The 26,123-nt window shown below is 38.7% G+C and overlaps 2 protein-coding genes, 1 long non-coding RNA gene and 1 pseudogene across 3 annotated transcripts; 1 reads left to right on the top strand and 3 right to left on the bottom strand.

Moving 5' to 3' along the window:
- Positions 1–321: 321 nt before the first annotated feature.
- Positions 322–4,612, bottom strand: LOC145234656 (uncharacterized). Its single transcript, XM_080099370.1, has 5 exons — positions 4,302–4,612; positions 2,838–3,022; positions 2,524–2,758; positions 2,355–2,467; positions 322–1,227 (listed from the first exon to the last, which is right to left on the bottom strand). The coding sequence occupies exons 1-5, from the start codon at positions 4,557–4,559 to the stop codon at positions 768–770; spliced, it is 1,251 nt and encodes a 416-aa protein (XP_079955496.1). The 5' UTR covers positions 4,560–4,612; the 3' UTR covers positions 322–767.
- A 4,267-nt stretch (positions 4,613–8,879) lies between these two features.
- On the bottom strand, positions 8,880–9,751 carry LOC145232933 (uncharacterized; annotated as a pseudogene).
- Positions 9,752–17,095: 7,344 nt separating this feature from the next.
- Positions 17,096–17,878, bottom strand: LOC145234269 (general transcription factor II-I repeat domain-containing protein 2-like). Its single transcript, XM_080099014.1, has one exon. It carries the CDS (start codon positions 17,876–17,878, stop codon positions 17,096–17,098), a length of 783 nt encoding a protein of 260 aa, XP_079955140.1.
- Positions 17,879–23,944: 6,066 nt separating this feature from the next.
- On the top strand, positions 23,945–25,380 carry LOC145233974 (uncharacterized). Its single transcript, XR_013861231.1, has 4 exons — positions 23,945–24,855; positions 25,038–25,098; positions 25,158–25,222; positions 25,283–25,380. It is a non-coding gene; the product is annotated as an uncharacterized LOC145233974 (long non-coding RNA).
- Positions 25,381–26,123: the final 743 nt, after the last annotated feature.

Genomic DNA, 26,123 nt, shown 5'->3' with positions numbered 1-26,123 from the left:
GACTGATAGAGGCTATAATAGACGATTACAACCTGCTTTTTTATGGCAGATGTCGAAAGAACTATAAAATTTGATTCAATGCAATAGCTATGTCACTTATCTGCGATATAGAATATAACTAACCTCACGATTTATGTTGTCAAGCATTTGTGTAGTTTATTTGTAAATGTCTGCGATACGCTACATCACGATTTAGTTTTACTTAAATATCTTTGTTTTGTTGATCTTTGCACGTTATGCAGCCTAATTTAGGCTACGCGTAGTACTATTTCTGAACAATAAAAACACTGCTTTATATCTGCATAATTGCTGCGCAAAAAATTGTCGCAAAGCAGTCGAGCAATTCATCGTACGCGTTGCGTCACTCCGGATGAACTTGAAATCACACAGAATGAATAATAACCTTGAACAGCGGATTGGGCAGTTTGACAACGATTAAAAATAGCTTCAGCATTTCAAAGAATTGATTGATAAAGACATTTGAAAAAAATGATTGACCTTTCAAACCACAGTAATTATACGTAAATGTACTGTTGTTTTGTGTTTCGCATCCACCGGGACCATAATCACTTGTATGCCGACAAGAAACACCAGTGTTTGAAGCAAATGCGTATGTACAACGTTCTTCATAAAATGAAAAAACGCCTTTGCTAAACAAATCAGATTTTTATAATTATAACGTATTAAGCATTAGGAAATGCAACATAGGTTTACAGTATTTGCAACTGGCATTTTTGTTCTCACTAAGCCAACAGCTACCATAGTCTCTATTTTTTACCATTTAAGGAAGAAGGAAGATGGCTATTTTGTCGGTGTATGCTTCGCGTTTTATGCTTTGAGATAGGTGAACAAGAACATCTCCGCAGCATAACGATCAGTGACGAACGCAAGTTTGGTAAGTATTTTACCAAAAGTATTGGACACAGTACAGTGTAAATGTACAAAAACACAAATGAAATGTATAAGGCAGGTTCAAAGTCAATTTGATAGTTTGCTATGTCAATTAAAAATGTAATAATTGTTGGCAAAGTACAAACCACGAATGTCCCAGTTATTACAATCATAAAACGTATGCGCGAGTGAAAGCGAAATTCCGGTCTTTTTCGTCCTCCCCGAGATTTTGTGGTGGAAGCTTCTTCATTTATGGTCACCCTTGGATTACTTGAGTTTTGATCAGATGGTGGAATGTCAGGTGACTCTGATGAGCTGGATTTCACAGTTTCAACTCTACATGCATATTTCTGGTTACGTAAGTATTTGTTTATAGCAGGGGTACTCAATTAGTTGACAGAAGTTTTAAAATCCGGAGGTCCGGACACTATTTGCAGAAATGCGAACGCAACATGTCTTAATTAGCCAATGGGAAGAATTGCTGTCCAGGGTGAACACAATATTGAAGCCGAGTGTTAATACGAGCAAAACAAAATCTTGAGTTGAGCACTAAGCCCTGCTTTAACACTTGCAAAGGTATTGCTAGTACAATAAAGGCAGACCATAATACATTTCAGCCGGTTTTGCAAGATTACTTCGTAGAGGTAGTTTATTACATCACAGACAACTGTAAAGCTTTCAAGCAGCCCGTGACCGCATTAAAAATTCGTATTTTTTTATTGGCCAGATGCAATTGATGCGTTATTAGAACCCTTTTATAGACCAAAGAGTTTTTGAACTAAACGCTAATATAGCTATTACAAGGAAAGAAGAAATACGCATTGTTACGTACAAAGACAAAAGTATTTTTTACTTTGGGACTGTGCAATAGAGTTGTGTTGAAGTTTACTATACGTGCGGTTGGGCATGATTGTTAGTATCCTCAGCAAACCTGTCCATGGTTAAAGTCTTAGCAAGCAAGTACTGTAGCTCACTTGATATATGTACATATTCACGTCAAACAAATACTTAAAGTTGAGTTTGCCTACCCTCTTATGTTATTGCATGAGCATCGTTGCGGCACGCGTCCGCTATATCAGTATACTTCTCTGGCCCGCGCATGATAAAAGGTTGCCCATCTTTGGTCTATATCTGGCATTGATTCCCAGTGCCCTATAAATTTCTTTTATCGGTTGACCTCCATATATAAATAGCCTCTTCAGAAGCTTGAACATCTTTTAAATTTTCCTTTCACGGACCCCTTAGGGTGCGCTAACCCAAGGTTTGGAACCACTGGTTTAATGAATAAACGAATATTTAATCCATAAACTTTAAGGGCTTTCAAATAAAAATCTGAGAACTGGTAAAAATAACTCTTGGCCTTGTTTGGATTAAACCATACCAACCTTTCCAAACTTAAAACCAAAATGACTATCTTATTAATCAGAGCTATTGTGGACTAAAATCAGTTGTATTTAACTTACGTTTCAACAACGGGTTCCAAAGATTGCAGATCAGCTCGAGGGGTTGGAGGAGGAGCCATCACTTCGTTAAAAGCTCGAACGGCAGAATAAATGATAAACAAAAGACCAATCACCTAACACAATGTTCGTGTAGTACGTGTGTGGTTTGCCTGAAAAAGTAACAGCCTACCTCCAAAAACCAAGTACCGGCAGAAATTCCCAAATAGGCATGTTGTATCGGTGGCCAAACTTGTGAACAGCCACGACCTACTGGGCAAGGTCTTCCTACTACGCGGCCACCCAGACATAGAATGCAAATGTCGTGGCATGATAATTTAAAGACTGCAACAATTGCCAAAATGAGAGGAAGAATCCAAGATAAAACCACTAGAATAACTGCACGTCGCCTTTTAGCACTGTAGGCCCTGTATTACAAAAGTATATTATTTAGTGTTTGAAGCGAACATCGTGTGGAATATTATTTACGACAAGAAAACTATTTACCATCGCTTACTCCTGCTTCCTCTGTCATCAGCACTGTCGTTCACAAATTGGTTGGTTGCTCTTCGATTTACACTTCTTCCAACGAAGTAAGTGCTATCCAAAACCACAAAGAGTAGAGCTCCAATGTTTCCACACATTACAAACATCATTGAAACCACGGCCGTTTGACAAACACTCCATATTATCTAAAAAAGCAAATGTTAAGAAAAATTGCACACTATTTCTTTTTGCGATTTTGCTGGTTAATGTTTTGCTCTCTTTGAAAATACGGGATGTTACAAACACAGAAACATCATTGGCAATGTCGCAAACTAGTTAGGATAGATGCCGCTTACGTGCTAAATCGGATTGGAAGCTGTATTTTGGCGCACCAAGAACTGTCGAGATGTTTAATGTACGCTTTCCCAAATATACCAAGTCAAATTGATCGAAACACACCACAGCACAAAACCTACTGGTTACTCACGGACAAATACAAGAAGCGATGTAAGAAACCAGACAGACTGCTACGTCATAGAACATTTACATTTGATGTTCCAAGAGTTCATGTCACGGTTAATTTGTGGCAGGCTGCATTGTGGGCACATATTACTTTATAAACCTAAAGCCGGCATATGAAAATATTTGTTTGGATTCTAGCGGGCTCCAATTTATAAGATAACCGAAGAAAAGAAAACCTATATTAATTCAGTGTATCTATAGGGAATACGGGATGGATTAACAGCATCGGTGGGTGCGGCTGAAAACTTTGTAATGTCTACATCTGGTTTGGGGGGATAACACTTTCAGGAAGTGGTATTGTTGTCCCGCTATTTTCTCACAACATTGCATAATGGGCAGTTCTATTTTCGTGCGGAGGATACGACACGTCATCTGGCTATCGCTTATTGTTCCTCGAAAACCGGAAGAGTCACAGCACGTTCGTGTCGCCAATTGCGATCAACCAAGTAGAGATTTGGTTTCTCGCTGCAGCTGAGATGGTCAGCGGTAGTTAGCATTGGTATTCACATTCGATCCCACCTTATATGCTGATATGTATTTAATAATTTTAACTCAAACTAAATATTAGTCATGACCATATATATTGATTTTGGGGGCAAACATTTTTTTCATTCGCATTCCAAAGCTGTTTGGCAGTAAAAATTACATTAGGATTTTGTTGTTTTTATAATATTTTTTATAGCCTACCTAAATAGTCGGCAAGAGCAACGGCCATGTGAACTTGAGAGCTGGATTTTTATTCATTTTCGAGAACAATGTGTTATTCTTATGGTTCTTACATAAGTCAGGTTGGGCTTAAAATCATATTTTTGAAGGTCGACGTCTTCACCGGCCAGATCTAGCTCGCGGCCGTATAGGGTAGGTATTCATTATTAAGACGTGGAATACACAATGAATAAAAAATAAACACGACTTCATTTCAATTCCAACGTATCTTGTCGATAAGTTAGGTGTAAAACTTACTTTTTTTGCAGATCCAAAATGCTCAAAAGTTCCAACATATTGGTCCATTAAAATCCAGATTTCAATTGCCAAGAACAAAACATTGCTCAGTAGTGTGCTGTCTACACACATAAACATGTAGTTTTGGCGCTGAAGTCTTTTCCTATTTACGATTGTTGCCGCAAACACAACCAAATTTAGAAGAGCGCAAAGAAACACAAACGGCAGCATGACCAAGTTTTGCCACTGCCTTTCTTGAACACAAGTTGCGTTAAACATTTTCAATGGCTTACGAAACCTAAAAACATTAAAACATAACAAATCAGGGGGTCGTTTTCTACACTTTCAAGACCTCATCATGCACATCTGTGCTTTATTAACCATCGACGAGAATACTGCTTCGCTGACGCACACATGTTTTGTGTATGAGTCAACTATGTGCGCGTATTTCCGGCAGGGGTCGAATCGTTGGCGCGGCTACTATGATTACTATGCTGCTTTTCAATCACGATTTTCGGCCATGAAAAGTATAAGTGTGCCAGATATTCAGAAAAAAACAAACATCTGAATACGTAATCTGATGTTTTTGCATGTACCCTACTGGTTTATTTATTTAAATATCGATGTTTTAGACATAAAGATCTGAAGAAAATAAATTTATTCTAGTGGTAGTTTTTCTGTTAACAATATTCCGATTACCCCACTGCTGTTGTTGTGTCATTTTTCACTAAGCCGTTTTGTTGAATAAAAACGTGTTAAATGAGTAAAAGCTACAGAGGTCAAAATAAAACGTACACAAGATGATGACTCGGCAGCAGCGTATCTGGTGCCTCAGGAGTTCAATCATCTCTAGACTATATACGTTCCTATAACACACTTTTCAAAAGGTTATGTTGAAAAAGTTATTGTGAAAAAAAGTAATTAATCACTAAAACATAAGGTCTGTCGGGTCACAACCTGCCAAGTGCCAATAAATTTTGGAACAGCATCATCTTTACTGCATCAAGTATTGGAGGATTGTGATCAACATACTGCTGTCACAAACAGGCTGATTCCTACATGATATCAATATAGAATATTTTTCTATGTTAATGCAGTAAAGATGATGATGCTTTTATCTTACTGGTGTAAACGTAACGTAACAACCTACTCTAAACCAGGAGTGAACCAATATTTTTTATGGGGTCACATGAAAAGCAAAAAATGGATGCATGGGCCTCTGTAGGGACTTCTGTTTATGTCAATTTCATTTATTTTTAAAAACACGCAAACTTAGATAGGGCTAGGAACAACATCAGGAATAAGTTTGGTTTTATTGTTATTTTTGTCATAACTTAAAACCTTACCCCAATCCTAATAGCCATAACAGTAATTTTTTTAACAAATATTTTTTCAAGGGGCCCGACCCTCAGGACACACAAATTGCTTTTTTAAATGCTCCTAGTGCAATATATCAGTATCAGTCACGTTTCTTTAAATTAACAACCTCCGTTCCATGACCGTGTTATTTACTTTAGTACAGCGGTTTTCAAACTGGGATCCAAGCCCCCTCAAGCGATTTTAGAGGGACCGTTAAGTAGGGTTGGGTTACGAGTCCTATCAGTCGAGTCAAGTCAAATGAGGCTCGAGTCTCAAGTCGAGTCAAGTCGTTAGCGGTTTGAGTCAAGGCAAGTCCCAAAAAGTTTTTGCAAGCAAAGGTTAAAGATGGATAGTTATTCTATTTGAATGGTTCATCGCAACTTTTTTGCCTTAAAATGGACACCAATTCATTACAGTATACAAAACCCATAAACGTTCCTTTCTTAGAGTAGGCTCAAATTTAATGAAACACGTTAATTGACACTCATTAAACAGCGTGGACAAGAAAGTCAATCTATTCAAAGGAGTTTTCAAAAACTAAAAATTCATATTTTACTACATGGGCTAGGGCAGTGATTCTCAAACTGGGATCCGCGGTCATTTAGGGGTCCGTGAAGCAATTTTTGGGAGACCGCGAAGTGGTTAAAGTAGTTCTATAATCTTATTTAGCGTCATTTTGTTTCTCTCGCTAACACCTGGGCGGCAGAAAAGTTTATGGTGTGATTGAGGACAGTAGCATAGGGTTGCCATACGTCAGGATTTTCCCCGACATGTCAGGGAATTTGGTGTTTAAATCTGCGTCAGGGAGAAATGTTAAAATGTACTTAAAAATCAGGAATTTAAGACAAAAATATAGATATAAACTTACTATGAAATTAATGTACCAACGGAGAAAATTTCTAGTAGTTAGCTACAATCGCGTCTATACCATTGTAGAATAGGCTGCAAAACCCTTTGGTTCTGATTCCACGTCCCAGCTAGCTTTCTAACTGGCCACTGTGTGGGTTACTTGCACCGCCAAATGCTGTCTGTCACACTGATACCTTGCAACAATACAACGAAGGCTGTATTCCAATACCGAGTACCACAGTACAACGAAACTGGACAGTTCATAACAGTACAGGCAGATAGTCAGGACAAACAAGACATATCAGAATCAATCGAGACAGAGTCCAGAAGTTTGACCCCGAATTACCCAGCGGTTCACCCACAGGCCCCCGAAACGTAAAATTTTTACCGCTGGTTTTGTAACGCTCGTTTGGTAAAAAAAGAGTGCTTCAAATTTATTCAAATTTGGACACATGTTAGTTATTAATCTGAACTTGATTCTCCAGAAGTTTGACCCCGAATTACCCAGCAGGTGGGTTGAAGTGCCATTCTGTTCCATGCTGACAGCAGTGGTTGTGGATCTGCAACTGGTTCCATTGGTTTAGTGCACTTTGTAGCTCTCGCTCAGCACCCACAAAGTTGGAACCATTGCTCGAGTAGCCGTGCATGTGAAGATACAGCCATATCTTTTGGCCTGGCTGCGACCAACTTTAACTAGAATTGGGCCCATATAATCAAGACCAGTGTGGTAAATTTTGAGTGATGAGTTTGTAAAACAACTTACCTTTATCATTTGTTAATAAAAAATTATTGGTCAAAGTTTTGTCATAATCATTTGGCGAGAACCTGTTCAAAAAAAGTTTTTTTCTAAAAGTAAGCAAGCAATTAAAGTGGCTTATGTGGTGATTGAAAAAACGGTTAACAATTATTTTGTGTTTCATTTTCTGAAGGTCCAAAATCGGCCTAGAAAATATTTTCAAATATGCATGAGTTTTCATGCAGCTGTACTTTTTGTTTGCTTTCCTGGACCATATAAAATACGTTCTTTTTGGTTACATCAAATATTTGGTATACTTGGTGTCTGTACCCTCAATGCCAGACAATGAAAGCAAGATTAAACTTGCACCTGGTGCAGTTTCTGTCCTAAAATGTCAAAATCCAGTTTTGTGTGATTTTTTTAAGTAACCAGTAAACAGACCACACTGTTCTCGACCTATAAGTTCTCATCAGTGTTTCTCCATGTAAGGCCGTATAGGCTAATGTAACCAGTAGCCACACTATGGAACTCCACTGTGTAGAAAGTAACCGCGGCTGACAATTTGTTTTGCGTGATAATGTAAGTTATAGATTCTTGCGTGTTTTGCGCAACACTTGTTGTATTACCAGCTGCTACATCCCTCATTGACAACAAAAAAACTCAATTTTGAAAGATGTTGTTTCGTATGGGTCTTGCCTAATTCCGGCCCTCTTACATTAAAAGGGTGGTTCTTCGGCCGTTAGATTTTGCCTTTTGGTATTACCACAAGCATCCCGGAACAAAAACGTTGCAAAATGTCATCGCTTTTTTGCAAACTGTGAGTAAACCTGTTTAAAGTATTCAAACTACCATCTACCGCAGTTTGTTACGAGTAGGGCAAATATTTTTTGACTTGTCAAAAAAAGTCAAAATTTTTAGAATAGGTCAAAAATTGTCAAAATTGTTTACAAAGTCAAAATTTTTTACAAAGTTAAAATTTTTTACAAACTGCATTGTCGTGGTGTTGTAGAGGTTGCACTGCCAGCAAACTATTCGTTTTACACCTTGTAGCCTACATTATACTGTTGTAATTGGCCCATTGCCCCAATTATTGCGAATCATAAACCATCAAGTGAGTGAAACAATTAGGTTGATATGACATAATGCTCAACACACCTCAAAACGTGCAAAATTTTGGTAGGTCCCAAGTCATTTTACGGCAGATGCACGTTAGGTGCAGCTCTTGCTTCGGTTTTGCTTTAGATACTTCATGTATCTTTCGTTTATACAAATGTATTGAATAATTTTCGTTGTGTCTTAGCTGCAGTTTTTTGGCAGTGATTTTTAATTAGCTCATTCCCTTTTCATAATAGGTTAGGTCAGTGGTGGCCAAACTACGGCCCGCGGGCCGCATCCGGCCCCTAGTCCTGTTTCATCCGGCCCGCCAAACACCTTGCCTGTTTTTTTTTTCAAGCACCATATTTACCACTGTGAACAAGCAGTGCAACAGCGCTGGCTGCTACTAGCAGTAGCTTGTGGCAAGCGTTGTTATTTTTAGAATAAATGCTCTTGCAGCGTTATTTTTAGAACAGTCTGCCAACCATGACGTAAGTATTTAATAAATTATTTCGTTCAACTGGTGTAATTCTAAACAAAACACTAGTTGTTGTATTCAAGAACTTGTATTTTTGCTGACGTTTCGTCCACCAGAACGGTAGGACTTCTTCAGAGCAATGAAACGAATAATCCAGCGGGCACAGAGACGACAATGTGTGGAAACAGCGGGATACGATGCACAATAATTACATTAGGACAAAGGCTTTCCGTGAAGAGTTGCGTGTGCTACAAAATGGCAGAGCGTAACTAATGCAAGATATTTGATGGGGAAGTCGGACGCAAAATGTCGCGGAAAACTGCGCTGAGGTTTTTGCCATCGTTACGATTCAAAACATTTGAATTAGAATTTATGAGGCAAATATCGAAGACCAATCTTTTCGACCAATTCGGTTCTTGTTTCAAAATTTGGGCATCGTTCCAATTAATGCGGTGGTCGCATTCCAAAATGTGTTCGCATAAGGCAGACTTGCTGACATCCATGTTTTTGACAGCCGCTTTATGTTCTTTGAGGCGTGAATTTAGATTTCGCTTAGTTTGGCCAATGTATACCATACTACAATCACGACAAGGGACCTGGTAAACAATTCCTATACGATGTTGTGGTATAGTGGCATCTTTGGGTTTTGGTAGCAACTGTCCAATTGTTTTAAGAGGTTTCATCGCCACTTTTACCCCAGCGTCGTTCAGGATTCGTTTCAGGCGTTCAGTGACACCCTGGACGTATGGTAAGCAAGTGAACGATTTGAACTGTCTGTTTTGTGCGGTGGTTGTGCTGCGTGTCAAGTTGTGTAAGTTTCGCGGGAAGCCGTTATTCCCTAACACGCGTGCAATGTTCTTGCATAATTTAGGTATCGATCATTGTTTGTGGGTTTCTTGTAAATGTTTGTGGTGAGTTTTTGGTCTGGCTGCCTGGTGACAGCCACATCCAAAAACGCAATAGTACCGTGTTGTTCGGTTTCCATGGTGAAAGCTATTGTTGGTGATATGGTGTTCAGGTGTGCGTGAAACGTGTTTACCATGTTACTGTCGATAATGACGTATGTGTCATCCACGTACCTAAGCCACAGACGTGGCGGTGTGTGGAAAGTTGTAAGTGCCTTTTGCTCGATGTGTTCCATGGTGAGATTAGCGAGAATTGCTGAAATAGGCGAGCCCATAGGTGTACCAAAGATTTGTTTGTATATTGTGTCTTTGTAAGTGAAAACAGTTGCGTTAAGGCAAATCTGTAATGCTGTGCCTATGTGTGAAAGTTCTAGTCCGGTGCGTTCGTGTAGTGTTGTGTCGTGTTTGAGTTTGTCCAGGGTGATCGAGAGCGCCAAATCAGTGGGAACGGATGTAAACAAACTGACAACATCAAAGGAAACTTGACATTCGTCCGGTTTAATGTTAAAATCAGAAATAGTTTCCAAAAAGTCCAAAGAGTTCTTGATTGTATAATCGGAAAGACCAACGCTAGGCGCAATTATGGCAGCTAGGAATTTTGCTAAATTATAAGTGGGCGAGTTCACGAATGAAACAATAGGTCGCAAAGGGTTATTAGCTTTGTGAATTTTCGGCAAACCGTAAAATTTTGGAAGCAGACCGTCCGTGCTTCTAAGGTGTCGGTATTCCTGGTCGGTGAGATAGTTGTCCGTTCGAAGTTTCCAGACGAACTTGTTTAATTCCCGTTCTATGCTTTTTAGTGGACTTTTTGTTAACCGTTGGTATATAGCGCTGTCGCCCAGAAGCAATTGAGCCTTCTGTTCGTACTGTTGTCTGTCCATTACCACCGTGCAGTTTCATTTGTCCGCTTTTAAGATCGTTATCGACTCGTCCTTTCGTAGGTTGCTTAGTGCGCGTGTTTCTTCCTGGGATAAGTTGGGTTTCGGCGCCGTGGAGTTCGACAGAACCTGTGCGATCCGACTCCTAGCCAGATCTGCGGCAGCTGCGTTGTTGTGGCCGAGTCTTAGGAGACCTGCCTCTGCCACCCCGATCATTTCCAAGACAGGAACCTTTTTGGGGGCGATAGCAAAGCCGTGGCCTTTTTCCAACACCCGGTGTTCCGCATCCGTTAGAGTCTTGGACGACAAGTTTCTGACCCAACTCTTTTTGCTTGTACCTCCACCTTTTATGGTAGTTTTTATCTGGCGGTCTTTTTGTAAAGCCTGGATTTTCTTTGCATGCACCACTAAGCAACCAGCTGTAGTCGACCTCTGTCGTTGCGCTGTATACTGCTCCAACATATTTAAACACGGCGATGCTAAAACCTTTGTAAGCTGTATCTTTAGTTCCTTGCAGAGCAGTTTGAGTTGTGCGATTTTTTATGTTATATTTTGATGATTTTATGTACGCGTTATATCAACTAAAAATCCAAAATCAGCCAGCCAAACAGGATCAGTTAGTTCTGACATGGGTTGTCCTTTTTTTGCCAAGAATTGTCCAATTTCCTCTTTAAGAGAGTAAAAACGCTGCAGTGCAGAACCCCGACTGAGCCACCTTACTTCAGTGTGATACACAACATCTCCGTAGTCAGCGTTGATGTCCAGTAGAAACTGCATTGTCGTGGTGTTGTAGAGGTTGCACTGCCAGCAAACTATTCGTTTTACACCTTGTAGCCTACATTATACTGTTGTAATTGGCCCATTGCCCCAATTATTGCGAATCATAAACCATCAAGTGAGTGAAACAATTAGGTTGATATGGCATAATGCTCAACACACCTCAAAACGTGCAAAATTTTGGTAGGTCCCAAGTCATTTTACGGCAGCTGCACGTTAGGTGCAGCTCTTGCTTCGGTTTTGCTTTAGATACTTCATGTATCTTTCGTTTATACAAATGTATTGAATAATTTTCGTTGTGTCTTAGCTGCAGTTTTTTGGCAGTGATTTTTAATTAGCTCATTCCCTTTTCATAATAGGTTAGGTCTTTGTTCAGATTTTTGCCTTTCTGTTAGACTTTTGCACATTCTTTCGCTCTAGTTAGATTAGCCTAGCAATATTTTAACTTTTTGAACGATAATGCGTAATTTAACTACTTGAATTCTTCATAGGTCAAAATTTTGTCAAAAAAAAGTTTTTTTAAGGTCAAAATTTTCAATTTGTAGGTCAAATTTTTTCGTTTTTTAGGTCAAAAAATAAATGCCCTAGTTATGAGCAAAAAAACTAGAAGCGCTCATGCGTGTCCAATCAAAACGTAACAATGTAGACAATGGCAGTTTGGCATCCATAGTAAGTAATCTATGATAGGGTTGCCATACGTGAGGATTTTAATTTAGTGTTTAAATCTGCGTCAGGGAGAAATCTTAAAATGTACTTAAAAGTCAGGAATTTAAGAAAAAAAGATATATACTATGAAATTAATTAACCAACGGAGAAAGTTTCTAGTAGTTAGCTACAACCGCGTCTATGCCGTGAAACGTAAAAAAGAGGTAAACTGGCGGCGAGCAAGTTAACGCACAAAGTTACTGTTTCGTTTTGCATTGTGTGTGCGCGCGTAACAGTACCTGTTTGTTACTAGCTGTCTAACAGTACGCGTTAAATACACAAATAAAAATCCGCCTTTCAAGAAAACACAGCATTCGATGCTACGCGGGACCGTGGGAAATTTCATTTGCTTTAACTGTGTACATAATATGCAAGGAACTAACTAACAACGAAAAGTCAAATGTCGTGAGACATAAAAACGTTTTTTTAGTGGCATTTTATTTCAAATTTAAAAAGGGTTTTGTGGCTCCCGTTGTTAGTTTTTTTTCTGTGCAAAATTGGTCCGATTGGTTTTTAGAGTGGTAAAGGTTGGAGACCCCTGATATATGTGCTTATTGTTTCAAGGATAGTAAGGGTAGTGAGCTTTGCCTAATAAACTTAACTAAACGGAAGCCTACACAGAAAGTTAATTGACAAGGATCAGAGCACCGTATCTAACGTTTTCTCGTGTCGCCGTCCGTGTGATTCCAAATTTATTTCGGAATAGAAGTGTTTGGATCGCAAAAATGGTTAACGCAGCGGTTGTCAAACTGGGATTCGCGGCGTTTAGGGTATTTTGCGGGGACCGCGAAAAGGTGGAAGTAATTCTATATTTATATTTGACGTCTGTTTGTGCAACTGAATCAGTTTAAATCAAAGTGAAAGTGAGGATCGACCGTCTCCATTGCTAAATAATAGGCTTTATTGCATAACAACCAACAAAAAATGCAATTGTTCGAGTGATATATTTTTACAATTAGCATCAATTGACATTGTGTAATAAAGTTGCAGCGCCTAAACCTCCATACGACAACAAAGTAACCGACATAAATGACCAAGACTGATCATTCCTACATATTCTGGGCGAAATTCTCGCGCGAAGCGCGGTCTCTGTTGCTCACGGAGCAACCCTACGGTGGCCCACAAGTGCAATTCAACAACTTTTTGGCAGACATTTATTTTTCAGTGCAACACGGCTAGTCGGCTCGATTTTGTGCTTGTCACAAACGAACTACTAAACAAGACAACCCATATTCAAATTGACCCAAGCACGCAATCGGACCACAGTATTGTTAAACTTACACTCAACCTTGATAAAATACCCAGGGGTAGAGGCTACTGGAAATTCAATACATCCTTATTAGAAGACCGGAAATTTGTAGAAAATACCAAAAAATGGATCCCTGAATTCATCAAAATTAATGATAACGGGGAAGTGTCTCCGCATATCCTGTGGGAAGCACTAAAATGCAATCTTCGCGGTTGCATTATAAAGTATGCAAGCGAAAAGAAACGAAAAGCAAAACAGACAGAGCTGGAAAATATACTCAATGAAATGCGAAAATTGCCCCAACCCCATGATGAGCGCACAACCAGCAAAATCGCAGTTACACAAGAAAAATATGATGATATTATTGAAAGGTATAGCAAAAGCGCTATAATACGAATTAGAGCACGATGGGCTGAATATGGAGGTAAAAATAATGCATACTTTCTAAACCTCGAAAAACGGAGAATGGAAAAGAAAGCCATTACGCGACTAAACTCAACTTCGAAGATAAAACGGACCAAAAGACAATTTTACGCACCCTTCAAGAATATTTTAAAACGTTGTACAGCGCGAACAAAACCCGTTGTGCACCACCAGCAAAATATACGATTATATTAATAACATAGCGTGCCCAACACTGGACGAGGAAAAAGCGCGTATGTGTGAGGGAAAATTGACCGCCGAGCAATGCTTAGAAGCCCTCAGGACGATGAAAAATAACAAATCCCCGGGACTAGACGGTTTGCCAGCGGAATTTTACAAAGTGTTCTGGAAAGAATCAAAACAGTTACTGGTTAGCGCACTCAACAACGCATTCGAGACAGGTTCTTTTGGTGGACAAATGGCTTGGGGTGTAGTAACCTTAATTCCTAAACAAGAAAAAGATGTCCTATACGCGGAAAACTATCGTCCGATAACTTTACTGAACGCTGACTATAAGATAGCAGCCAAAGCAATCAATAGCCGTATCAAAAATGTGCTTCCGACAATCATCGCCCCCGAACAGACGGGCTTTGTCAAGGGAAGATAGGCTATACATAGGACATAACATAAGAACGCTTTTTAATATTTGGGATTACGTTGCCGAGCAAGGAACTTCGGGGGCCTTTTTGTTTTTAGATATTTGTAAAGCGTTCGACTCTGTGAATTGGGACTTTCTTAATGCAACGTGCTCAAAATTTGGTTTTGGAAACGACTTGTGCAGGTGGATAAAAACGTTTTATGCGGACTCGAAATGCTTGATTATAAACAATAACCACATGTCAAATCCTATCAGGGTTGAAAGGGGTATTCGTCAAGGGGACCCGCTGTCCCCTTCGCTTTTCGTACTTGCAATAGAATTTCTAGCCTTGACAATTAAAGGGAACAAAAACGTGAAAGGAATCAGTATAGGAAAACAGGAAGTAAAAATTTCGTTATTTGCTGACGACGCCTTACTTTTTCTAGATGGGTCGGAAAGCAGCTTTCGCGCAGCATTTGATGAGGCAAATGTATTTGGTATGCACACTGGCTGCAATATAAATCTCACAAAATCAAGTGCAATGCACATAGGCAAGGTAGAGACAAACCCTAAATACTACCTGAAATCGGAAGGTTTAACCTGGCCTAAAACTTTCATTAAGTACCTCGGAGTTAAAATTCCTACCACCAGATGTAGTGGTAACCTGTTTACACTAAACTTTGAATCTGTAAGTAAGGAAATTCAAGTTGTAACAAAACCTTGGTTGGCAAGGTCACTTTCCCTATTGGGTCGAGTGATTATTATCAAAACGTTGGCGATACCCAAGTTACTTTACAAACTAAGTGTTTTGCCTGTAAATATACCTCGACCGTTTTTAAAAGAAATTAAAAAAAAACTTTTCACCTTTTTATGGGGCTCAAACTGGGAGAGAGTAGCAAGGAACAAACTGTGCTGTAAAATTGAAGAGGGAGGGATAAATATGATAGACGTGGAAGCCTACGTCAAATCAATACGTTTTTCTTGGATAAGAAAACTATTCGATACTGCTTACGTCTCGCTTTGGAAAAGCATCGAAACTAATATTACTTCTCTACATACCATGATATGCATCGCAGCCACCAATCTAAAACCAACCAATAAACAAGTTAAAAAACTAACACCCCTCAGGACGTTTTGGTCATCGGTCGACCTTTGGAAAGAATGCGTAACCCAGTTTTGGCAGCAGCCCACAGTTTACAACAACTGCATGTGGTTAAATAGAAGTGTATTGTTCCAACGAAAACCAATCGCCTACGAGAATTTCGTTAACGCTGGGATACTTGAATACCACCAAATTATTGACAACAAATCGGAATATCAAACTTTCAATAAACTTTGCGAAATTTACGATTTGGCAAACAACAGTAAAAATCATTCTGACTACCAGTGTCTAATCGCGGCTATTCCCACTACATGGGAAACAGACACCTCAAGTAAAAACTACAGACAAACTTCCACTGAAAAAATATTGGTAGGTATACGCAACAAATTACCAAATAGCAAAAATGCATACCAGTTTTTTGCGTCAATAAACGTACAGCGGCCGACCAAGCAAGAAAATAAATGGGAGGAGATTTTACAATGGGAACCGCTCACCACTGAAAAATGAGGAGAAATGTACAAAAATCTATACGATTGCACAGTGGAAACAAAACTACGCTCCTTCCAAATTAAGTTTAATCTTAGGGCTATTGTTCTAAACCAAGGGAGCCCAAACTTTTTGGTTCAGGGGCCACATTGACGTAAAAAATGGTCTTGCGGGCCAGTATGAATTTTACATGCTACTTGCAGGGGATTGCACTACAGGGATTGTAGTTTTAACGCGCAAGATGTCACGCAGGTGGGAGTCACTCAGTCTTGTCCTCACACGGTTCTTATTTATGTTCATAACAGAGAATGTCTGTTCGCATAAGTATGTCGAGCCAAACAAGCTCAACATTTTCTTAGCAAATGTACAAAACTGCTTGAATCTGTCTTTATCTAGCTGCTGGTAAAAGTGGACCAGCGGGAGTTGTTTGTGTCGGTTGCAAAACTCCGTGTCACAATGCAGCTCAATGAGCTCCAACTGCAGCTGGGCAGGAACGTCACTTGGATCCACGGAAAAAGGAAAGGAAAAATTGTGATTTCTTTTTCAATAGAAGCAAAATCCCTGAAACGCTGTTGACACTCCTCCACCAGAGATGAGATGTTTGTGGCATACCTCTTCGTTTGCGCACTGATATTGTGCGCTGGGAAACGGGTCATTATTTCTTGAAGCGATCGGAAATGTGTGGTATCGGGCTGCGTTTTTGACAGGTGGCTTTGGAAAAGTAGCACCTTGGTCCGAAAGGCTTTGATATGTGAATACAATTGGCGTATCACTGCATTTTGTCCCTGAAGGTACGTGTTCAGGATGTTGAGATGTCGCGTTATATCAACTAAAAATCCAAAATCAGCCAGCCAAACAGGATCAGTTAGTTCTGACATGGGTTGTCCTTTTTTTGCCAAGAATTGTCCAATTTCCTCTTTAAGAGAGTAAAAACGCTGCAGTGCAGAACCCCGACTGAGCCACCTTACTTCAGTGTGATACACAACATCTCCGTAGTCAGCGTTGATGTCCAGTAGAAATTGTTGAAACTGGCGGTGGCACAAGGCTTTGGAGCGAATATAATTAATAGCCTTTATCACCGGTTTCATAACATGATCATATTTTAGATGTTTGGCACATAGAACTTGTTGGTGAATAATGCAAAGAAGTTTTACAGCGTCACCTCCTGCTTCGCTGACTTTGTTGCACACTAGGGTTTATAATCCACTGTGCTCGCCGACCATGGCAGGGGCGCCATCCGTAATAATCCCACTGACTTTATTCCACTGTAGTTTTATGTCATCTACAGCAAAACAAACAGAAGCAAATAAATCGATCCCTCTTGTTTGTTTCTTAATGCTCTGGAGATCAAGTAGCTCTTCACTCACGTTCATTTCACTGTCCACTCCTCTCAAAAAAATCAGTAACTGAGCTGTGTCGGATGCATCTGTGCTTTCGTCGCAGGCTAACGAAAAAAATTCTAACTCCACTCCTTTTGCCTCCAACTGTCTCTTAATATCAAATGAAACTTCCTCAATTCTTCGTGACATAGTGCTACGAGCCAGGCAAACATTAGCGAACTGTTGCTTTTTCTCTGGACAAATGTTCTCTACCATTTTCATCACACAGTCTTTGATAAATTCGCCCTCAGTAAAAGGTTTGCAGTGCTTGGCAACCAGCGTTGCCACCTCATAGATAGCTTTTGTGGCATTTTCATTTGACTTACTGACTCTTGTGAAAAAGCGTTGCTGTGCCGTTAAACCAGCTTCCAGATGCTCCAATTTTTCACGGCGTTTGTTCCCAGCTAACTTCTCATAATTAGTATGCTTCGTCTGGTAGTGCCTCTTTATATTAAACTCTTTGAACACAGCCACAGTCTCTTGGCAAATTAGGCAAACGCAGTTGTTTCGCAACTCAGTGAAAAAATATTCAGATTTCCACTGGTCCTGGAAACGGCGGCCCTCGCTGTCAACTTTCCTTTTCTTACTTACGGTTGCCATTTCGGAAATTGGCGAAAAAAAAGATTAAAACGGGGTCGAGAGTGCCCCTAGTTTACTACTTCTGTGGTGAAACATAAAATTGCTTTTTTACCTGTTGTAACACTTTTATGTAACACTTCAATTAAGTCTTGCACAGGGTTCACCTTACGAATTTTTTTTCCAGCAAGCGGCATGTTAAAATGGAACACTAATTGTCATTTCAATAGTGACGTTGCAAAACTATTATTACGTTTGGCTGAGAGAAATTTAATTCACAACTGTTGAAAAACGACGTAATACCCGTTTATTTTATACTTTGTACAACAGTATTGGCGGGCCACATATAATTGATTTTCTGAAAGAGGCTGCGGGCCGGATGAACTATGAACGCGGGCCGTATTTGGCCAGCGGGCCGGACTTTGGGTATGCCTGTTCTAAACGATACCCTTTATGGCTTCGGGATTGTTGATGCTGATGAGTGTACTTTTTGCGGCGTGTGCAAAGAAACGATGTTACATTTATTTTGTGAATGTGTATATGTACAGGCATACTGGGAAAATGTTAGTTCCTGGATCGACAGTGTTCTAGGCTGCCGAATCGCTTTAAATAATGGTATGAAAGCGTTTGGACTTCATAATGAAAAATTTGACCAATATTTTTTGAAACTTGTGAATTGCATGCTTTTAAACCCCAGATTTGTGATCTACAGATGTAAACTACAAAAACTGAAACCAAAAGTAGACATGTTTGTGTACCAAGTGAAACGTTGCCAATGTAACGAAAAAATCATAGCAGTGAAAAACGATACTCTGTCTAAGTATAAATTAAAGTGGAATGCGCATGTTTGTTCGCTACTGTGTGTTCCTATGTTGTTATTTTGTCATTTCCATATTTTATCGCCAATAAAAAAAATATATTTTTTCAGTGCAAACATTTATTTTTCGATGCAAACATTTTATTTTCAGTGCAAACATTGATTTACGGTATCGATGCAAACATTTATTTTTCGATGCAAATATTTATTTTTCAGTGCAAACATTTATTTTTCGATGCAAACATTTTGTAAACCTTGGCCATTAAGCAATTCAGTACTTTCTATAGTTAGTAAAAATTATAATAACAAGTATGTTGTGGATTTAAAGTTAAGATGAATTGTTTTTTTTTGAACTTGTCCACATTTACATTCTGTCTGTAGCCTACTCTCTGTACACCGTGTCAAAGACCAAAACGCTGGAGTTGTTTGTCGATGCACTGCAGGACATGTAAAATGTTGTGTTGTTTTACATTAAAGCTTGCTAATAGGCTTCATTGTCAAGCAATATACAACACACTTCCTATTATTGTTTAGTTTAAAAAAAGGTCCAATACAACTACCCCTTGTGTTAGCTTTTCAAAAAAAGTTGTCCGTCACATCGAACTATTTTGCTTCATATTGTCAAAGTGAAGTAGGTAAACCGACACATATATTTAATTCAAGTCCCGAAAATTCAAAAAAAAAATCGCTTTTATTTGCGCCCTATTAGTAAGTAGTCCTTTAGAAACTATTGCTGCATATGGCTTTATTGAGCCTTCTTCCTCCCGTTTACGCCTAAACTGCACTGCCGCTTCGCTCGCACAGCCAGCTTAGCCCGCTCCCAATCTGTCCACATAGCCCTTACTTGCCCCAGTGGTGGGATTCAGCCGGTTCGCACCGGTTCTATAGAACCGTCTCACGAAAATTGATTTTCCAATAGCGGATACGGTAAGTTCCCTACACAACGGTTGATTGGCCGTCAAAACTAGAAACAATATGCAAATCATTATTTGCCGATATTATCTATCACTATTGTCAACTAATCCCTTACTTTTTATTAACAAACTATAGTAAATTGAAACGTACTTATCCTACTGAGAACATAAGTGTTCCTTCACTACTATACTAGAGTAATTCTGCCTGCCGACGATGCTATGTCGCATCATCCGGTGATCTTGCTGACGAAAGCCTTCTTTTTACGATCTGCGAATAACCAATAACCATCCGGCTTGCGGCGTTGTGCTAGATCAGTGGTTCCCAAACTATGGTACGCGTACCACTAGTGGTACGCGAAGGTCTCCAAGGTGGTACGCGAGCAACCTATTAAGTTCACACCAAACGATCGCAAATGATCTTCTAGTGATTATCGTAAGCAATATTTTAATTCACACAGGTTACGTAGAGCGTGAAATTTCATACTATATTTCCTACTAAATTCTAATTCCTTGGTGTATTGACGCATTGAACTGTTAAGCAGGGTTTCATTGTGACGAAATAGGTTTATTATGACGTAATGAATCTGTTATTACGACGTAATAAGTCCACTAGTTGTGTTGACAGTAGCACTGTAGCGAAGACGGTAAAAGTTTGACTAATTTTTGTTTAATATTTACGAGCCTTTGGTTACTAAAGGCTAAAGTTGCTAAGGTAAAGTTAGTTAGTAAAGTTTAGTAACATTTTTATTCACAAAATTCTAACAATTACTGTAGGTGGTACGAAAACGCTGCATTAACCAAAAAATGGTACGCGAGTAGATAAAGTTTGGGAACCACTGTGCTAGATGGATTTCGGTAACTGAGCTACGAAGGCCAAATCTTTCGCGTTGTCAATAATTAAACAACAAAAACGGTCCGCAGTGGTAAAAAGGTTGCCGACCATGTTTTGTTGGTTGGTGCAATGTAAGATTTTCTAAAAAATTTGTAACTGTTTATTGGATTCACCCATTTTCACCTCTTTAACCCCGAAATGATCTGTTTTAGTTTTTCCAGTCTTTTAGGTCAGAAATTGAAGCCCGTTAGGCTATATGTGCTAAAATTTAATAAAAAATGTTTGCAGTGGGTTACTCATTCAGTTTTTACAGTTTTTGCTCACTAGCCAAATGGTTACCATTAGGCTACAGTCCATAATATGTGTACACTGGAAAGCCCAAGGGAATAATTTACTTGTTTACAATTGCGGCGATTTAATGCACAGCAGGAGTTCGCTGCTTGACGGATAGACGGGCGTTTTACGAGACAGTCTGTTTGATGATAAGGCATCGGCGCGGAAATGCGATGTTGTTTTTTTGAGTTAGCATGTTAGCATATTTTCATTTTCAGCGAAGGTTTTATATGTTGTAACATGAAGGAAAAAAACTAGACGTTTTTCAAAGACGCAATGAAAAGTCATTAAACTGTCATTGACAAATTGGCCGCCTTGTGACGAATTGGAAAACCTTTTTACCTTTTACTAATTCGCATAAACATCTGTGTGGGGCCCATTATGTTTGTAGATCAAATGGTGTGTATAGTAATTTGATAAATTGACACAATATATAACATGGAAATATATACGAAAGCCACTTTTCTGGTTTTGATCTTGCAATCAATTGTTATAGCCGATTGGTGAAATGTAACAATCAAGAAAGATAAGCGCTGAGTTTGTTTCAACTTGTTCAGGCGCTGTCTCTTAAATTTAAACTGAGAGAAAGGGTTGTATATCAAAGTCGTTCGGAAACCATTGGGAACGAAATTCTTACAACACCGTTACAATAAAAAAGAATGTCAAACTAATTTATCTGAGGATTTCGCTTTTAGGGTACATTCAGGTTGATTTTTGAATACATTTTTGCTTAAAAATGACATTTTTTTCCGATTACTTATTATCTCGGATTGTTAAATACGTCGCATAATTTAGATGGCATTCTAGCAAAGGACCATTTAAATAGGGAAAATGCTGATCCATGTTGGAAATAATATATTGTTAACCTTTTTGTGACCAACAAGTTTATCAACATTCATTGTATCTTACTCTCCTTAACGCTGCTGAAAGGGTTCAATTTCTGTTTTGCAGTTTCTACACATCTTGTTTTCTAATCTTTACAAGTTTGCGAATAAACGTTTAGACTCGGTCAAGAACGTAGGCTAGCCTATATTGAAAGTAAACACCAATCACCAATACAAAAAACAGTACAAAATATGGAAAGAAAATATTATTACGTAATCGATGCGGACTGGACACCAGAGCATACGCTGCTGAAGACATTTTCTTTCAATTTATATCAATGTATCGTCATCGTTCGGAACTCCTCCAATTACAAGCGTATCGTCGACGTTGATATAATCTGCGTATGTTTTTGAATTAAAACCCGATGGGAAGTCATTTGGTAAAAACCCGGGAAAGGGCTTTTCAGCATTCACGGGTGAAAGACAACGAAAAAAACAATCTTGTATTGTTTTGGGAGAAACGTCGTTCCATGCAACACTACTTAAATTAACTGCATCGACAATCGATAACGATCGGGCCACTTCGACTGCTTTAGTTGTTTCGTCTGCTGTAACTGATAGTAAAATCATTTGAAACATTCGAGCTCGGTAATTGTGCTTTAAGTTCTGAATTATTCCTTGATGAAGGGGTTGAACAAATGGCACAATGTTGCAGGGCAAATAAATAATTTCAATGCACTTGAACCGTTTTTCTTCCATTTTGTAAACAAAACAACTGTCCAATAGAAAGCAGATTGTTTTGTTTTGTTCTTGCATGCGCTTGTCAATGCTCTCAAACCAGTCTTGAAAAAGCACTGAAGTAATCCAGGCGTTTTCGTTGGACAAATACTTTGTTGACAGTCTCCCTACTCCAGTGGAACATTGTGGTTCCTTGGTATGTCCAACCACCAACAGCTCTAGTTTGTCTGATCCGTCCATATTTGTCGCCATTAAAATAGTTAGCCGTTCTTTAAATTTCTTGTCTTCTAAAATCTTTTTACTCATACCGAACGCGCCTTTCTCAGGAAGCATACGAAACAAAAGTCATATTTCAGTACAGTTATAAATTTCTGATGAAGAATAGCGGTCTTGTATGCCAGACCAAACAGAGGTAACCCATTTTTCAGTTCTTTCAGACTTTTTTTTGCCTCGTTATTTTCCTTCAACTTAATAGCGTGATGTTGTCGCCACCGAAACACCCAGCTCATTGATGGATCGAAATCCAAGCCCATCATTTTAGCATGGTCCTTTGCTTTCTTTCGCAGCAAAGGCCCAGTAATCACGAGTCCTTTACTCTTGGCTAGATGCAACCATTGGACAAGCGCATCTCCAACGTCTTCATGTGTCATATGTCCAACGTCTTCATGTGTCCCTTTTACGACTTTGCTCGTTGTTCGGATACTCTGTAATTAGTTTTTTTTTCGAATGCACAATGTGGGAAACTTGCGATTGCGATATGCCAATTTTTTTTGCGACTGCATGTTGCGTGCCCCCCTGTTCTAATGCTTCAATCACTCTAATTTTTTCGTTCAAACAAATTTGCTGCTTTGGCATTTTTAAAGCTATAGTTTTCCTAATGGACTACGATACTATTCAAGTTCTATAATTTGCCTGTAAACAAAAAGAGAAAGATCGATAATGCTCAAACTAGATACAATGCGAAAAGTATTTTTAAATTTAACCTAGTAATTTTTGAAAAATCACTCTTCATCCTTGAAAAAACACCTCAACTAATAACTTAATTAAAACAAAATAAATCTACTTAAGTTGGGCTGATAAAGTATAGTCCTACTAAAAGTATTTTAAAGTTCACAAGCAGTAATCTCTCGGCTGAATAATAACAATCCTGGCAGTTTCACTTTTTAACGTGTTTTCAGAGATTTGTTGCACACTGTCGTGTATACTGTTTTACCAGTAAAAAAAGTTTTCTTTAACCTGCATACTTTACATTAACAAAATGGAAACTTACTCAGGTGTGCAGCTTGGAGCAGCAACTAAACAAATTCCGACTTTAATTCACAGCTTGGCAACCCGACCTATACATTCGGCCACAAAACTTTTTTACTGACTGCATGCAAGTACGCTACAATTCAATTCTTGTGATTGCCTGACAGCAAGCCGGTTTAAATTCTACGTAGAACAACACTATTTGCAGCACTGCGTAACTGCGATCTTTAATTACTTACTTCTATAATCTTATCGCGTGGCAGGCTTTAACTGCTCGGGGATCGAGTGTTATCTTTGAATTTAGAAACGCACTGGGAACTTTTTTTCACAGTGTTTTCATTAACTGACGTTTTGTACCGTATTTAAAAAAAAGAAAGAAGCCAATTACTTTAGAAATGCAATAGTTGTATAGCAAAGGTATCACAGAATCGAAAAATATTGACGATTTTTATGCATTAAAGTCGCCTAACACCGTGATAGCATTCGGTCACCACACGGGCACCCAAAAAGTCACCACACGGGCTTTCGATTGACGGAAAACATTGACCGACGCTTTGATCTGTTTCTGCTGAAACAAGAAGCCAATTACTCTACAAATACAATATTTGCATAGCAAAGGCATTACAGTAGGCTAATATTAAAAAGATTGACGATTTTTATGCGTTAAAGCCGCCTAACACGGTGGTGGCATTCGGTCACCACACGAGCACTCAAAAAGAGCCTATTCTGTCACCATTTGAAAATAGTAAATTGTTACATATGTTCTTCGACATGACAGCGTGATTTATGACTGTCCAGCTCTTTTATAAGTGATACCTTTTTACTATTATCATCAATTCACATTGTGTAATAAAGTTGCAGCGCCTAAACTTCTATACAAAATATCCGACATGATTGATCAAGACTGAACATATTCAGGACTACATTCTCGCGCGAAAGGCAGTTTCTGTTGCTCACAGAGCAATCCAGACGCAAAGCGTGGGACTTCCCCACGCGTTGCTCAAACAGAGAAAGAATTTTACACGTCAGCACCAAGGTAAATCCAGCCGATGAAGCGTCTCGTGGACTCAGTGTGTTACATCTTATTTGCCAGTAATTGCCGATTTCTATTGATTCCCGCCTTTCTTCACTACAACTTGTGTTGTAACCTAGTGCGTTGTGTGACGTAACAATCGACTGCCAGTTTTGTGTGATAACCAACGTGGTTTAGTTCTTTTCGCTGCTGACTTCCGTGGAGCACGGTGCTGCGTCGGTTGTTGTAGAAAAGCTGTTTATTGTCGTGTTGACGATTATTGGTGAGTCACTTTGTATATATGTGTTTAATGGCTCAATATTGTGAATTACCATAACGAATGCTAACCGCTGTGAACTTGACCTAAACTGCAATGACCTAAAATGTCATTTCCCTTTTTTAATAGTCATACTGTACGTGTAGTTGGGTTTATTTAAGTTGCTTAAGTTGTATTTGTTTACGCAGCGTTCTTGTACGATATTCACGTGAAGCGTGACTTTTCCACACTGTCGCTCTACATAGCTTGGTAAGCATTGTTTACGTCATAATGTCATATTGTGGTCTCATGCTTTATTGGGTATTTAGGTGTGTGACAGTGATTTCTGGGATTGCCCATGTTATATATTTTCTTCCGGTAACCATAACAGTTGGTAAGCTTTGAGTTATATTTTTACATTTAAAGCGCAATGTTAATGTCATACTTTATGCAGAAACCGTTTCCTATTCGTTTCCCATCGTTTGTATCGCCTCCCACCGTCCTCTTCATTCTTCATTGAAAGTGTTTGAATATAAGATCTACAAAACACCCTATCTGTGTGGACTGCTTGTTGGAGACCTTTAATAGCGTTTCAATCTCCCCTCGTGTGAGGTTCCGTGCTGTAACCGGGGCGCGTTCACCGGACGTTACATGAACTATGCTATTAACTGAATTATGCTATTAAGTAAATTATGCTACTAAGTGAATTATGCTATAAAGTGAATTATGCTATTAAGTGAATATGCTATTAAGTGAAGTATGCTATTAAGTGAATTATGAATTATGCTATTAAGTGAACTATGCTATTAAGTGAAATATGCTATTAAGTGAATTATGCTATTAAGTGAATTATGCTATTAAGTGAAATATGCTATTAAGTAAATAATGCTATTAAGTGAATTATGCTATTAAGTGAATTATGAATTATGCTATTAAGTGAAATATGCTATTAAGTGAACTATGCTAGTAAGTGAATTATGAATTATGCTATTAAGTGAATTATGCTATTAAATGAATTATGCTATTAAGTAAATTATGCTATTAAGTGAACTATGCTATTAAGTGAATTATGCTATTAAGTGAATTATGAATTATGCTATTAAGTGAACTATGCTATTAAGTGAATTATGCTATTAAGTGAATTATGAATTATGCTATTAAGTGAATAATGCTATTAAGTGAATGATGCTATTAAGTGAATGATGCTATTAAGTGAATTATGCTATTAAGTGAAATATGCTATTAAGTGAATGATGCTATTAAGTGAATTATGCTATTAAGTGAATTATGCTATT

Source organism: Phallusia mammillata, chromosome 6 (assembly GCF_965637545.1).
Source record: "Phallusia mammillata chromosome 6, kaPhaMamm4.hap1.1, whole genome shotgun sequence".
In the NCBI taxonomy this organism is placed as follows: domain Eukaryota; kingdom Metazoa; phylum Chordata; class Ascidiacea; order Phlebobranchia; family Ascidiidae; genus Phallusia; species Phallusia mammillata.
The sequence above is the reverse complement of the archived record's forward strand: the minus strand, read 5'-3'. Positions and strand labels throughout refer to the sequence as shown.

Coding starts and splice junctions, on each gene's coding strand:
- LOC145234656 (XM_080099370.1), bottom strand. CDS start 4,559: ATGTTTAACGCAACTTGTGTTCAAGAAAGGCAGTGGCAAAACTTGGTC. Junction 2,759..2,837: donor GGAAGCAGGAGTAAGCGATG/GTAAATAGTTTT, acceptor TTTGTAATACAG/GGCCTACAGTGCTAAAAGGC. Junction 2,468..2,523: donor CCGGTACTTGGTTTTTGGAG/GTAGGCTGTTAC, acceptor ACATTGTGTTAG/GTGATTGGTCTTTTGTTTAT.
- LOC145234269 (XM_080099014.1), bottom strand. CDS start 17,878: ATGGCAACCGTAAGTAAGAAAAGGAAAGTTGACAGCGAGGGCCGCCGT.